The sequence below is a fragment of the Symphalangus syndactylus genome, chromosome 10, assembly GCF_028878055.3.
Source record: "Symphalangus syndactylus isolate Jambi chromosome 10, NHGRI_mSymSyn1-v2.1_pri, whole genome shotgun sequence".
NCBI classification, from domain to species: Eukaryota; Metazoa; Chordata; class Mammalia; order Primates; family Hylobatidae; genus Symphalangus; species Symphalangus syndactylus.
In genome coordinates, this window is record NC_072432.2 from 12,926,582 (window position 1) to 12,940,767 (window position 14,186).

At 45.1% G+C, this 14,186-nt stretch overlaps 1 protein-coding gene across 3 annotated transcripts in view; it reads right to left on the bottom strand.

The window, feature by feature from the left end:
• Positions 1 to 4,271: 4,271 nt before the first annotated feature.
• The window catches only part of ITIH5 (inter-alpha-trypsin inhibitor heavy chain 5), a 133,377-nt gene continuing 123,462 nt past the window's right edge, over positions 4,272 to 14,186 (bottom strand). For 2 of the 3 annotated variants that reach the window (XM_055296466.2, XM_055296468.2), the window contains 3 exons: positions 13,648 to 13,764; positions 10,219 to 10,596; positions 4,272 to 7,994 (listed from right to left, as the gene is read on the bottom strand). In XM_055296466.2, coding sequence (XP_055152441.2) covers positions 7,693 to 7,994; positions 10,219 to 10,596; positions 13,648 to 13,764 — 797 coding nt within the window. In that variant the 3' untranslated portion in view covers positions 4,272 to 7,692. The remainder of the gene's footprint in view (positions 7,995 to 10,218; positions 10,597 to 13,647; positions 13,765 to 14,186) is intronic. The other variant, XM_055296467.2, reaches the window with a different exon arrangement.

A 14,186-nucleotide genomic window follows, 5' to 3' on the forward strand; every position in this document is an offset into this window, starting at 1 on the left:
TTAGAATGCTATTGTCATTCAATAATACACACAGTTTTATTCTACGTTGTCTTCATCATTTAATTTCCAAAGCGCTCCATTTTAGTTTCCCGGGCAGACAGATAAAGAAATTGAAAGGATAAGCAGTTGCCTACAAGTTCTAGAACTTTCAGCTTCTAGAATATTCCCAGGCTCCAGTCCTCTTCAGTTTTGAGCTGAGCCTTAAATTGCTTTTGTCTTCCCATAGAAAGGTTTGTTTTCTTCTGTAACTTTCCCTGTAGACCTCCAGAATAGAAGCTGGACTTCGGCCTTGCGTGACATTTTACTTTTTAACATTTATAGGGCTTATGTTAACTTCGTGGCTAAAAGAGTCAAGAAATAGGAGGCAGACTTCCAGTGGGAAATTGAACCAAATAAAGAGTGTAGCATTCAGGCCTTCATTCACACTCAAATATCTGCAGCACTGTATTTTCTACATTGCCCTTACTCACTTCTAATAAAATTTGTTATTTTTTTAAAAAGGATACAAAAAAGCATGTACAATGAATTTTGTACCCATAGTTCAGTGAAGTTATTTCATGGGCATGTCAATGAACTTAGTACATGTGATTTTCAACTTATATAACCAGAAATTCCCAGGGAGCCATCAGAACACTGGGTCTTCTCTTGCACAAACACAGCTGTTGTTTTGAGGACATAATATGATTAACAGAGAATTTTCAGGAAGAACACTGTGTCAATAAAAATTAATTTGGGTTGCCTTCCTATGAAATACACCGTATTATATATATTAGAGAGAGGCCTTTTTTCACCTTTGTTTGCAACGTCCAAAATAGAAAAGGATGGTGCTGGAGTGTCTCCTTCCTTTTGGCTCCCAGATCCCCAACCTCAAATACCTATAATATCAATATAGTCACTTTGAAGGTAGAAAGTTTCCTTTAACTCCTAAGTTTGGGATGATTCCAGAATAGCTAAAGGGAAGTGACTTTGAAAGAAATCGGCACTGCAAACGTATGTTCAGAACCACCAGTGTGTGCAGAGGCAGATGTGGAAACCAAGACATGGATGAGATCACTAAGGGGGAAAGTGCAGGGTACCAAAGAGAAACCCTAGGGTATGCCTACAAGTTGGTAGGAGGGAAGAAATTCATCAAAAGAGACTAGGAAAGATTTTAAGAAACCAAGGCGGCAGATCACCTGAGGTCAGGAGTTCGAGACCAGCCTGGCCAACATGGTGAAACTCTATCTCTACTAAAAATACAAAATTAACCACGTGTAGTGGTAGCAGATGGCTGTAATCCCGGCCACTCAGGAGGCTGAGCCATGAGAATCACTTGAACCCAGGAGGCGGAGTTTGCAGTGAGCCGAGATCACACCACTGCACTCCAGCCTGGGTGACAGAGCAAGACTCTGTCTCAAAAAAAAAAAAAAACAAAAAAAACAAAAAAAAGATTAACGCCAAAGAAGCAAAGGGATCCAGCATCTCACAACTGCAAAAGAAACAGAAGAAACAAAAGAAACAAAGTCAAACTACTCAACAGAGTCATGTGGTGGATGCTGAAGGCACTGATCGCTGGAAGGGACATTGAGATGGCAACGTGATGTCTTAAGATGTGGTTCTGTTAATAGGGTGAAGACAGAAGCTGAATCTGATGACTTAAGCAACTGACTAGGGTAGAAAAAAAATAAGGGTTCACATACCAACCACTAGAGCAAATTCAACAAGGAAATAAAAGAGAAGTTAGGAGCCCCAAGGGAGCACAAGCAAGGGACAATAGTTTCAGACTAGAGGACATTTTTGGAACCATATCTGAAATCAAGAAAGAAGCACCTGGTGGAAAACAAGAATCTAGAGAGAATAAATGAGGCAACCACCTGAGGATGTGGGAAGAGATGGGATCCAGAGTGGAGGGTGACAGCTATACTTGGAAGGAAGGGGGTACCAGCTGATAGAGCCACACAAAGACACAGACCCTTTGATATGAGAAACAGTAAAGGAAGGAGTTCCTGCCTCAGACTTCTCAGCAAAATAGGAGGCACGGCCATGGAGGGAAGCTATGGGGCTCGGTGGCATAGGCAGCTGACGGGGAATGGAGTGGCCATCGAGGCAATGCATGGAAAAAAAAACCGGTCAGTTCTGCCCAGTGCTGGCAGGAGCCCTGTGGGTGGGATGACCATGGCAGAGTTCTCTGACTGTCCCCAGGCATTCTTCGTATCTCAGGAGAGGGAGAGAGGACGTGGATGCCACACTGGGGACCCATCTGGCATGGGGCAAGGGTTTCACCAAGCATTTTCCATGGTGGTTTCTCAGAGGCCACCAACTAACCAGCGCCATGCCTGAAACGGTACGGAGTAAGAAGATTGCCTCAATGTGGGAGAAGTTCCTGGCTGCCTGACATCCTAGGAAACATGTGGCTGCCTCTGTCCATGCGCCTCTCCCTTGCAGCTGACTGAACTCTCCATCTTTGGAGCGATTTCCTGACACCGTTCCTGCCTTCATAGTTGTCCCTCCTCTGAGCTCAGATAGCCCTCGGCAAGTTTCCTTACAGTATTGATCACACCCTTTCTATCTTTGCATTCTTTCTTATTTATTTATTTATTTACTTTTAAGACAGAGTCTCACTCTGTTGCCCAGCTTAGAGTGCAGTGGTGCGATCTTAGCTCACTGCAGCCTCAACCTCCGGGCTCAAGCAATCCTCCCACCTTAGCCTCCCAAGTAGCTGGGACTACAGGCATGCATCACAATGCCCAGCTTATTTTTTAAATTTCTCTGGAGATGCAGTCTCCCTATGTTGCCCAGGCTGGGCATTCGTTCAACATCCTGTTCTAAACTAAGGATTCCATAGAGGCATGAACTTTGTTTTCCTTGGAATCCCTGGGCCTGACACACTGGAACTAAATACATACTGGAGTCACTGAATGAATAATTTAGCATTTTCCACGTGGCGGCTCAGGAAGCATCTTTGTCTGAAGGCAGAAGATAAACATCACAGGACTGTAGACATTACCTACTCCAGTTCCTTCATTTTTTTTTTTTTTTTAAGACAGGGTTTCACTTGATCACCCAGGCTGGAATGCAGTGGCATGATCACCGGTGCCTGCAACCTTAACCTCCTGGGCTAGGGTGATCCTCCCACCTCAGCCTCCTGGGTAACTGGGACTACAGGTGCATGCTGCCACACCTGGCTAACTTTTTTTGTATTTTTTGTAGAGACAGGGTTTTGCCATGTTGCCCAGGCTGGTCTCGAACTCCTGAGCTCAAAGTGATCCACCCGCCTTGGCCTCCCAAACTGCTGGAATTACAGGTGTGAGCCACCAAGCCAGTTTTAAAGCCACAGAAGATGCCAAAAGCAGAGACAAGTCAACTTGAGTCCTTGACATTAGTTGTTCACTTGTTTTCTCTTTAACACAGCCCACCAGTGATGCCTCCTTTGTGCCCTATGTCTGTTTTGGTTCTAAGCAGCTGTTGTCCCGTTCAGCTTGTAATATAGCTCAATTGAAATCTAAACGCGATCCAGTGAAACCACTCAGAACTGGAGGCAGGAGTGCCAGAACCATGAGTTAGAAGCGGCACCTAGGAGGGAAACGACCCTGAGCCCAGTGGAAGCAGCGCCAGTCCAGATGGTGGGCAAAGTGTGTGCAGGGGAGTACCCAATAATGCACTGGTCCCAATAATGATCAGAGTTTGGGATGCCAGAGTCCCCAGGAGGGAATGGACTGAGAGGTTTAAGACTCTCCGGTATATCTGACAGTTTCAGAAGAGCACAAGAATGACTGCTGCGAATTTGCTGTTCTCTACAATAATTTGTATTACTTTAACATTATTCTTCCAATGTCGCTACCCCATTTACATATCATTGTGTGTAATTCAGAAATGCCTACAAACAAGCAGTGCAGTTAGATTCTTCAAGTTTTATTCTCAACAGCCCCAATTCCATTTTCCCTTAGAAAAATAAACAGACCAATATGTTGTTTGTTTTTACTCATCGTTCTCTTACAAATTTTTGTCTAAGTAAAACGTCTCTTGAATGTGAACTGTCTCATACCCCACTAATTATTTAAAACTGACTAAAATAAATATTAAAGCTACATTTATAAGTATTTGCGTAGCTGTGTTATTTGTGATTTTGGCTGGATCATGTCCTACGGTTCCAAGAGTCCTTTAAATTTTAATAACAGCATTGTTTGTGTACATTCTGGGAAGCTTAAAGAACAGAAAAAGAATTAATGTTTTGAATGATTTGGTGTCTTAGTCAGCTTGGGCTGCCTTAACAAGAATACCACAGACTTGAGTAGCTTAAACAAAACACATTTATTTCTCACAGTTCTGGAGGCTGGGAAGTCCAAGAGCAAGGTGCCAGCAGATGTGGTGTCTGGTGAGGGCCGTCTTCCTGGCTTGCAGGTGGCCATCTTCTCATCGTATCCCCACGTGGTGGAGAGGAAAAACACCATCTCTCCCATGTCTGCTTTTTTGTTTTGTTTTTTTTTTTTTTTTTGACGGAGTTTTGCTCTGTCACTCAGGCTGGAGTGCAGTGGCATGATCTTGGCCCACTGCAACCTCTGACTCCCCAGTTCAAGCGATTCTCCTGCCTCAGCCTCCCAAGTAGCTGGGACTACAGGTGCCCGCCACCACACCCAGCTAATTTTTGTATTTTTAGTAGAGACGGGGTTTCACCATGTTGGCCAGGATGGTCTCCATCTCCTGACCTCATGATCCGCCCGCCTCGGCCTCCCAAAATGTTGGGATTACAGGTGTGAGCCACTGCACCTGGCCCCATGTCTCTTCTTATAAGGGCCTTAATCCCATTCGTGAGGGCTCTGCCCTCAAGACCTAATAACTTTCCAAAGGTCCCAATTCCAAGAACCATCACATTCAGGATTTAAGCTTCAACTTACGAATTTGGGGAAGGCATATACACTCAATCCAAGGCATGTTGTTTAGCCAAAATTTAAAGTTAAAGGAATGAATCCTGTTCCTAATCCACCTATCAGGATACATGATTCAATTAAATGTTGAATGTTACTCCCTAGAGAAACACAGAGGTGCTCATCACTCCGATTCCCAGTCCCTGGCCTCCTCAGCACAGCTGCAGCACCGAGGGAATCTTGTGATGGTTTCTCCTCCCAACATCCCCTCCCTTTAGCCTGAAGTTGTAAAGCATTAAAAAGTCAAATGGAGGAAAATGGTGCACCTAGCGTGGGGCCGTGGGGGGTCAGGGGAGGATAAAGAACAATGTTCCTTCATTTTGAAAGGCAGAGATGCTGACTTGTTCAAGGTCCCAGTCAGTCAGTGATTATGACACATTAACTATTGTGATAACAAGGAGATTTATCTCCTCTAATTATGACATATTTCTTCATCTCATTCAATTACTCATTTAGGAACAACTCTCACCCTGGTTTAAAAATGCTCAAGGAAAATAAATGATTGCCCAGATGGTAAAACAGTGTCAAAGCAAACAAAACGATTCTGCAGGTTCAGTGTAGCCCTGCGTTAAGTATGTTGTGTAACTTGGCAAAAACCACTCCACGGCACTCTCTGCCTCAGTTTCCCTATCTGGGAAGATTTTCTGGACAACAGAAAATACTATTTTTTTTTTTTTTATCAAATGCAAAGGTCCTAACTATAACCTTGGTATGGGGTTTTGGGCTTTCAGGTACTGACCCCATTTGAAAAAAAAAAAAAAAGATCTACACATAAAGAGGAGGAGGAAAAAAGGTGATATTTTTCTAAAGTAAAATATAATTTTTAAAAATAAAAGCTCAACTTTGTTACTTTTTATTTTTTTCTGAGCAAGCAAGTTAGCTATGGGTATCTCATTGGAACGTTTTTCTCAGCTCTTAAAGTAGCGGCACAGGCAGTAGGAACTGGTCTTTCCTAATAACGTCCTCGTTTCTGCAGTGTCGAGACTTACACCTGGAACAACAGATCACTGCTCCAAGTGCTTCACAGGGGACAGGGCCACCTGGCACCAGGGCTGTCTGTCCAGCTGGGATTTACATAATAGGAAGGCCCCGGGGAGCCTGGCCAGCCCCCTGGCTACCTCTAGCTCCCGCTCCCTTTCTCTGAGCTCTACAGTCTGAAAGCATCTGTCAGCAGCACTGGCTGGCAGCCTTTGCACCTCTGGCATGAATATAGGCAGCTGAGTTTGGGAAGACGGAAGGCAAATAAATAGCACAGCAGACAGGCCCTGGTGTGCTGGGTTCACAAAGCAGAGAGAGACTAGCCCGGATAGTCCCCCAGCACTAACTTGTTCCTGAAACCGCTGCATCCGACAGGAACATGTGGATGTCATTTCACTGCCTGAATGTTTCCCCAGGGAAGGCAAACATGATAAACAATTTTCTTAACTCAGGTTTCCCTCCCAGTGCTAAGCATGCCTTCTCGTTTCACGTGGGGGCTGCTCTGGTGCCAAGCCCCATGGAAGAAGCCTCTTGTGAGGCCAGCCCCAGAGCCTTGAACTCTGGCCTGCATCGGAACATTCCACTTCCCTGACCACAGTCTTTCTTTCTCTGCTGTTTCGCCCAAGCGCCCCCAGTATCTGTCCACTGAAGGGTGACGTTCATTGACTCTGGAAGTCCCCTCTGATCTTAACCTTTTCTTTAAGGCACCAGGTTTGTCCAAGTTTTCGAATCAAAGCCCCTGTTCACGAGCTGGTTTCCTGACTTTTTTTCTATCTGACATGAGGGAAGCTGGAAGTCCTAGATTTTCTAAGCACCGACACGCTTCCTGCTATAGGTGGGCTGGTGGACCTGCTCTGAGGCAGCTCTGCCTCCCGTCCTAGCACTGTGTACATGTAATGGATCACTTCCTGGAGGACCACAAGGAAAAAAGGTCTGGGAACTGTGACAAAGGCTGGAGAGCTCCAAGTAAAAGATGCATCATTCACTTGGCCAACTCTTCGTCACCAAGACGTGCCAGTAAAATCAACCACATGGAGTTGTCCTGTGTATGAAAAGCCCTTAGCTTATTGGAACATATTGGAGAATAGCCATTGGCAAAGTCAAGTGGTTTACAAAGCCCATTAGACAGAGATCAGTATCTGAGCTGTAGATGTTTCTATTTTCAATCAAATTTCTTTTTAATGAAAACTAATTTTTAACGGCAAGATACCACAGCAGAAGAAAAACCTCTTGCAAAAAAGACTTCACGGTTTACAATGATCAAATGTATGGGCCATTGGCATGACTGGTGGCCTGGACTCAGTGAGAGATTCCTTTGCAGCAGAGGTTGGCCACACACCTGGGGGCTGCACCACCACTGAAAACACAGCTTTCTAAGCATTAGTGTAAGGCAAAAAGCAGAGTGCCTAAACTTGGCCATTTCCACCAAGAAAAAAAGTTTCATAGCAACCTTCCTTCACCAGAAAGGCTTACTTTATGATAATGCTAACAGAACAGAAAAGCAGGTTGGGACAAGATACAGACTTTGTTGCATTTAGCTATGACCCTTCTCCCCTCTGTGGATGTGGGCAGGGTGGGGAGAGGCAAGAAGAGGCAGTAGAGGGAAACAACATTTGCACTCAGGCTTCCCGCCCCTACCCACCCCTACCCTACTCCCAGACAGATGTCAGACCTACGCTGCACCAGGGGTGGATCATGGAGTCCAGCTAATTGCCAGGAGCTGAGGCACGTACAGGCCATGAAAAGAGCTGCCCCACGGCCTCCCCACATCACTGTCCTTCATGCACTTGAATTATTGAGGCTGCCAGCTTCAGAGCTCCCTGGATGTTCCCCGGCCAAGTGTCATCCCTGTGTCAAATGGATGGGATGCCAGGTAATCCTTGTACTCCCCGTCGATCAGTTTGGCGGCGTTGTTCCTGGCAAACCAGCAGTCTATCTGCTCTTCCCCGTTGTAAATCTTCCTTTGCTTCCAGACCACTGGGACTTGGTGGCCTTTCACTGTTAGGATGGCCTCAGGCCCCTCTCCCGCCTGAAGGAGCGGAGGGTGAGTGAGGTTCTGGCTGGGCCCTGCAGGGTCTTCTGTGAGTCTGGCATCCTGCTTCAGGAACTGACCTGGGAGGACAAAGAAAAGCATCAGGTCTCAGTCAAATGCAGAAACCTCGTGCTGAAATCCAACTTCAGAGCTATCAGTGGCAGGAAGGCTTACAATTGGCCACAGCCCGAGACTAGACTCTCCCAGTGTCATGGAAGAACATGTGTTCTTGGGGGGCAGGGAGGAGAGAGCTGAGGATTTATCCACACTGTGGGATTTACCCATGACTGCTGGAAGCTTCCCAGCTGCTAACACTAGAAAGTTGCCTAACCTACACATAGCAATAACCACGGTCTCCTACTGAGTCCAGAGGACAGGACAGGGCATATAAAGAGGGAAGTAGTGTTCCATCTTCCCTCTGTCCTCTTCCCAGTCATGGGCCCGCCTCCTTTCTATCCATCTCAGGTCTGTGCCAGGTGGGGGTGGAAAGCAGTCAGCTCAGCTCCTCTCTGACCTGCGTCCTCAGGACTCTCCTGGTCAGATGGCAGCACTGCTCAGGCCGCAGGAATAAAGAGCTGTGTCTGCAAGGGGAGCCCACGCTGGGCCGCCAGGCCCCACGAAACGCGGCCGGCTCAAGAGCCAGGAAATCCTGCCTACTGAACTGGGCCCTGACAATGGCTTGCTCTGTATTTTTGGGCAAGGGGCCCACGTGAAATGACACGTTGAAGAAAGCTGGGTAGAATGGTCTGCCTGCTGCGCACTGCCACGTGGCTGCCTCCCCTGGTGGGGGTGTCGCTCAGGCTGGACGCTGGGCAGGGCTGCCTCGTGTCTGTGTATTCTTACTGAGAGCAAAGGAACCGGACCCTCAGGTGACTACATTTCAATTCCTCGTTCATTTTCCCAGAAGGCTAAAGAGAACTACTGGCTTATAAAGCCCAGTCCTAGCTCACAAAGCCCAGGAAAAAATCTAATTTTCATATTACATATATAGTAATCTAATTTTCATATTACATATGTAATTTTCATGTTACATATACAGTCATGCACCACATCATGACATTTCAATCAATGATGGACTGAAAATATGATGGTGGTCCCATAAGATTATAATAGCATATTTTTAGTGTACCTTTTCTATGTCTACATATGTTTAGATGAACAAATACTTATCATCGTGTTGCAATTGCCTGCAGTAGTCCATGCAGTCACATGCTGTACATGTTTGCAGCCCGGCAGCAACAGGAGACACCACATAGCCTAGATGGGTGGGTAGTAGGCGACACTATCTAGAGAGGTTTGTGTAAGGATATTCTAGATGGTCACATAACGACCAAATCACCTAACGACCATTAGAATGTATCCCTGTCATTAAGCAAGGCATGCCTGTGTGTGTGTGTGGGTGTGAATATATATAATATGTACATACATACACAGACTGTGTATGTGTACACACACACATATATACAGACTGTGTATATATACACACACACACACCATACATACACAGACTGTATACGTACATACATATATACATACATACACAGACTGCATATGTATACACACACACACATACATATAGACTATATATATACACACACACACCATACATACACACACTGTATACATACATAAATACACATATACACACACATTCATACAGACTGTATACCTATATATATATACATATATACATACAGACTGTATACATACATATATATACATACACAGACTGTGAATATATACACACACACGTACATATACAGACTGATATATATATTATGTATACGTGTGTATAGACTGTATATATACATACATATCAGTCTTGTATACATATATACATACATACACAGACTGCATATATAATACATATATACATGTATATTTATAATATATAATACATTATGTATATGTATGTATGTATAGACTGTACATATATACATACATACATATACAGACTATATACAGGCTGCACATATAATATATATATTATGTATTTATATAGACTATATACACATATGCAGTCTGCATACACATATATATGCATACATACACAGACTATATATAATACATATATACATATATGTATAATATATAATACATTATATATATGTATACATGTATAGACTGTATATATATATATGCACACACATACATACATACATACATATGTGGACTGTATATATAATACAAACCACATTCCTATTGAATTTCTCAATCAAACTAAAGGTGTTGGCAATATCAGCTTTGCTTGGGAAATGTAACTCTGTCCTCTAAACCCAGCGTGAGGAGAGCGCAGCTCCCTACCTAGCAGTCCGTGGCAGTTCCTGGAAAGGCCTTCGTCGTTGGCAATGTAGAAACCCAGGTGGTGTCGCTGGAAGGGTGCCGGCTTTTTGTAGAGGTGGATGAGTATGACAAAGGCTACGGAGCCCTGGATGGTGACGGTGACATTGGCGTTGGCAGACACGGACACCTCCAGCCCCTGGCTCCCCACCACCACACTCTGGTTGCAGGGGAGCACCAGCCTGTCCCCACCATCCAAGATGACTCTGCTCGGTGTGACCTCGAGATAAGATCTCTCTGGCTTGTTGATGAGGATGGTGATAGTGCGGAAGTAAGTGCGCTGTTTCTTGTGGCCGTTTGGAGGGGCGGGTGCCCCAATTAACTCTCCGTTCACTGTCACACCTCAAAGGCCAAGGGGAAAAGAACAAGGTTAGAAAATCTGGCCAGGAGTGGTGGCTCAAGCCTGTAATCCCAGCACTTGGAAGGCCAGGGCAGGTGGATTGCCTGAGCCCAGGAGTTTAAGACCAGCCTGGGCAACACAGAGAGACCCCGTCTCTACTAAAAATAAAAAACTAGTTGAGCATAGTGGTGCAAGCCTGTAGTCCCAGCTAGTTCACTTGAGCCCAGAAGTCCCCTTGAGGGCAGAAGTTCAAGGCTGCAGTGATCTGTGATTGCACCACTGCAGTCCATCCTGGGCTACAGAGTGAGATCCTATCTCACAAAAAAAAAAAAAAAAAAGAAGAAGAAGAAAAGAAAAAAAAATCTATCCTTGCCCAACACCTCAAGTTAGACTCTCCCTCCTCCTTTGGGCTTATCTTTGTATCTCTAGTACCAAAAACATGTCTGACTTACACACAGAAGCCACTCGGTGGTTACCCAGTGAGTGAATGAATGAGGGAATGCGTAAAGTTATGTGTGGATTTTTTACTGTTGTCTGACCAGTATGTTGGGATAGGGGAGGGAGGATGTAGGTTTGGGTCAAGATACTGCAGAAGGAGGCACGCAGCTAAGTATTTGTGCATCTACACACAGCTTACCATGTTTGTCTGGTTTCCTTCCAGTGTGGCTGTAGTGATAAGAACTCTTGTACGACCCTGATGTGTATTTTGTATCTACCAGAGGCTTCTGATCCTAATTCGGACATCTTTTATTATTATTATTATACTTTAAGTTCTAGGGTACATGTGCCCAACGTGCAGGTTTGTTACATATGTATACATGTGCCATGTTGGTGTGCTGCACCCATTAACTCGTCATTTACATTAGGTATATCTCCTCATGCTATCCCTCCCCCTCCCCCGACCCCACGACAGGCCCTGGTGTGTGACGTTCCCTACCCTGTGTCCAAGTGTTCTCATTGTTCGATTCCCACCTATGAGTGAGAACATGCGGTGTTTGGTTTTGTCCTTGCGATAGTTTTCTCAGACATCTCATGATGCCACTGAGCAGTGTGGGAGAACGCAAAGTTAGTTTTCTTTTTTTTGTCCAAAAACTCAAGTTCTTCCACTTAGGTGTTCATCCTTAGACAAGTGGAAAAACAAAAACAAAAACAAAAACCTGTAATCCCAGTTTCTGGGGAAGCTGAGGCAGGAGAATCGCTTGAACCCAGGAGGTGGAGATTGCAGTGAGCCAAGATCGCACCACTTCACTGCAGCCTGGGTGAGAGAGTGAAACTCCATCTCAAAAAAAAAAACCCTGCCTCAATTTCCTTATCTGTAAAATGGATGGACAGACATAAAACCTAACAGAATTTTTGCGAGGATCCCAGGAGGTAGCATTTGTGTAAGTTGTAAACTGCTATCAAATAGAACTCCTTTTTTTTCTTCATCATTATGAATACCACTGGGGCTTTTCTGGACTTGAGCAAGGCCTGTGAACCAGGCCCCAGGGTTCCGTGCTGTCTGGCTGAATAGCGAACAGATGGCAATTGCACTTGAGATGTTTGGGGCTGAATTAGGTGATGCATGTTAAATGTGTTTTGCTCTCAGGCAAAGCAGCAATTTGCAATAAGAAAAGATTGCTATATAATTAACTCTTGTTTTCTCTGCTTTGAGGATAATCTTCCCAATAATCTTTCCAATAAAACTTCTTAGACATTCAAGGAAAAAAGGGCCTTCTCTGGGGCAAGGGGTCAGGGGAGAGGAGAAATCCCAGCATGAGAAGAGCCTATGCTCTTCCAGCCTCAAAGTTCTAAGCATTCTCGGGCTGCGTTCCCATCACGGACATCTCGCGGAAGACAGAAACCATGGGAACTGCTCCCAGAATAGGAGGTATCTGCAAGGACATGCACAGTCAGGCCCCTATCTTTTTCCTGAGTCCTTTGAAATAAGAAACAGTAGAGATTTAGCTCTGAGGCGATAAAGTCCCACAAGAAAACAATGTGTTGAAGGAACCCCAGGATCAAACTCTACATAATTGCATCACACGTGTCACCTGCTGGGGGACCCTGTGCAACCCAACATTCCCAGACACGTTCTCAGCAGTGAGAAGTGCCAGGGTGCCCACTCCAAAGCTTGTCCTCACAGAGCTGGACATGGTTTGTTACCTGCATTGAACTTGAAAAGCTTTCTTTGTGCTAATCTCTTTCACCCAGGCCCTCTACAGATCAACAGGGGCCAGAGAACCCCTTTGTCCATATATGTTCACGGCACACAGACAGAGCTGTGGATTAACATCTGACATCCCATCTAAGTCATCAAAAAACTGACATGAGTTTAGAACCTTGGCCTCCCCGGCATCACAGCTTTTGAATGGATAGACACTATGACAATTATACACAATAATATATCGTGGATTTCTTTCTTTCTTTTTTTTTTTTTTTTTGAGATAGAGTCTTGCTCTTTTCACCCAGCCTGGAGTGCAGTGGCATGATCTCAGCTCACTGCAACCTCCGCCTCCTGGGTTCAAGCGATTCTCCTGCCTCAGCCTCCCGAGTAGCTGGGATTTCAGGTGCCCACCATGATGCCTGGCTAATTTTTTTGTAACTTCAGTAGAGATGGGGTTTCACCATGTTGGCCAAGCTGGTCTTGAACTCCTGACCTCTGGTGATCCGTCCGCCTCGGCCTCACAAAGTGCTGGGATTACAGGCATGAGCCACCGCACCCAGCCTACATAGTGGATTTCTAAAGCACTTGAGCATTTACAAAACAACTTCATAACCAGTTTCATTTGATCCACTTTATAATAGCTCTGTGAGGCCAAGAGAGTGTCCCTATCTCCATTTTACAAGGGAAACAACTCCCAAGGCATGTGCCCAAGGCCACACGGCACTTGTGATAAAGCAGGGAGTCAGATGCGTAAGTCCAGGAGCACAGTGCACTTCCCTTAACCACTGACAATACTGAGTGTCTGTAAGGTGGCCCTTAGACCACTGGACATCCATCTGAAGAACAGAGGGGGATGCAGTACCTACCTGGTTCTTGCCCAGATGCTGCAGCGGAAGGTAGAACTTACCAGAGTCCATGTGATCAGAGACCAGCCTGAGGATGTCCCCGGGCTGCCCATCAATGTTGAAGCACATGGTGAGTTTGCTCAGGGGGAAATCCACAACAAAGTGGGGATCGCCATCCACTGCCAGAGCAGAAGAAAAGGGAGAGAAAAAGAAAGACACTTATTGAGTACCTTCCTTGTGTAGGTGCTACTCTCTATTTTCTCATGAATTATTTTATTGAATCCTGAAAACGATACTGGAAGGAGGTGTCCTCAATTTCCAGATGAGGAAGATGAGTGGGAGGGAAACAACTCCTCAAAATTACCCAGTGAGTTCGCAGTAAACATTTGACTTCAGATCTTCTAAATTCCAATATAATGCTCCTTTCATCACACCTAAGCTCAGTATAGACAACTAAGCTTTGAGAGGTGAGAGGAGAAGGAAAGAGAGATCCCCACACACCTTCAACTGGTACTCAGTCCCCGTGCTTCCATTTCCCAGGGGGACATCCCTTGCTATTTGCTTTCTCCTTTAATGGCACACATGCAGAGGACATTCCTCC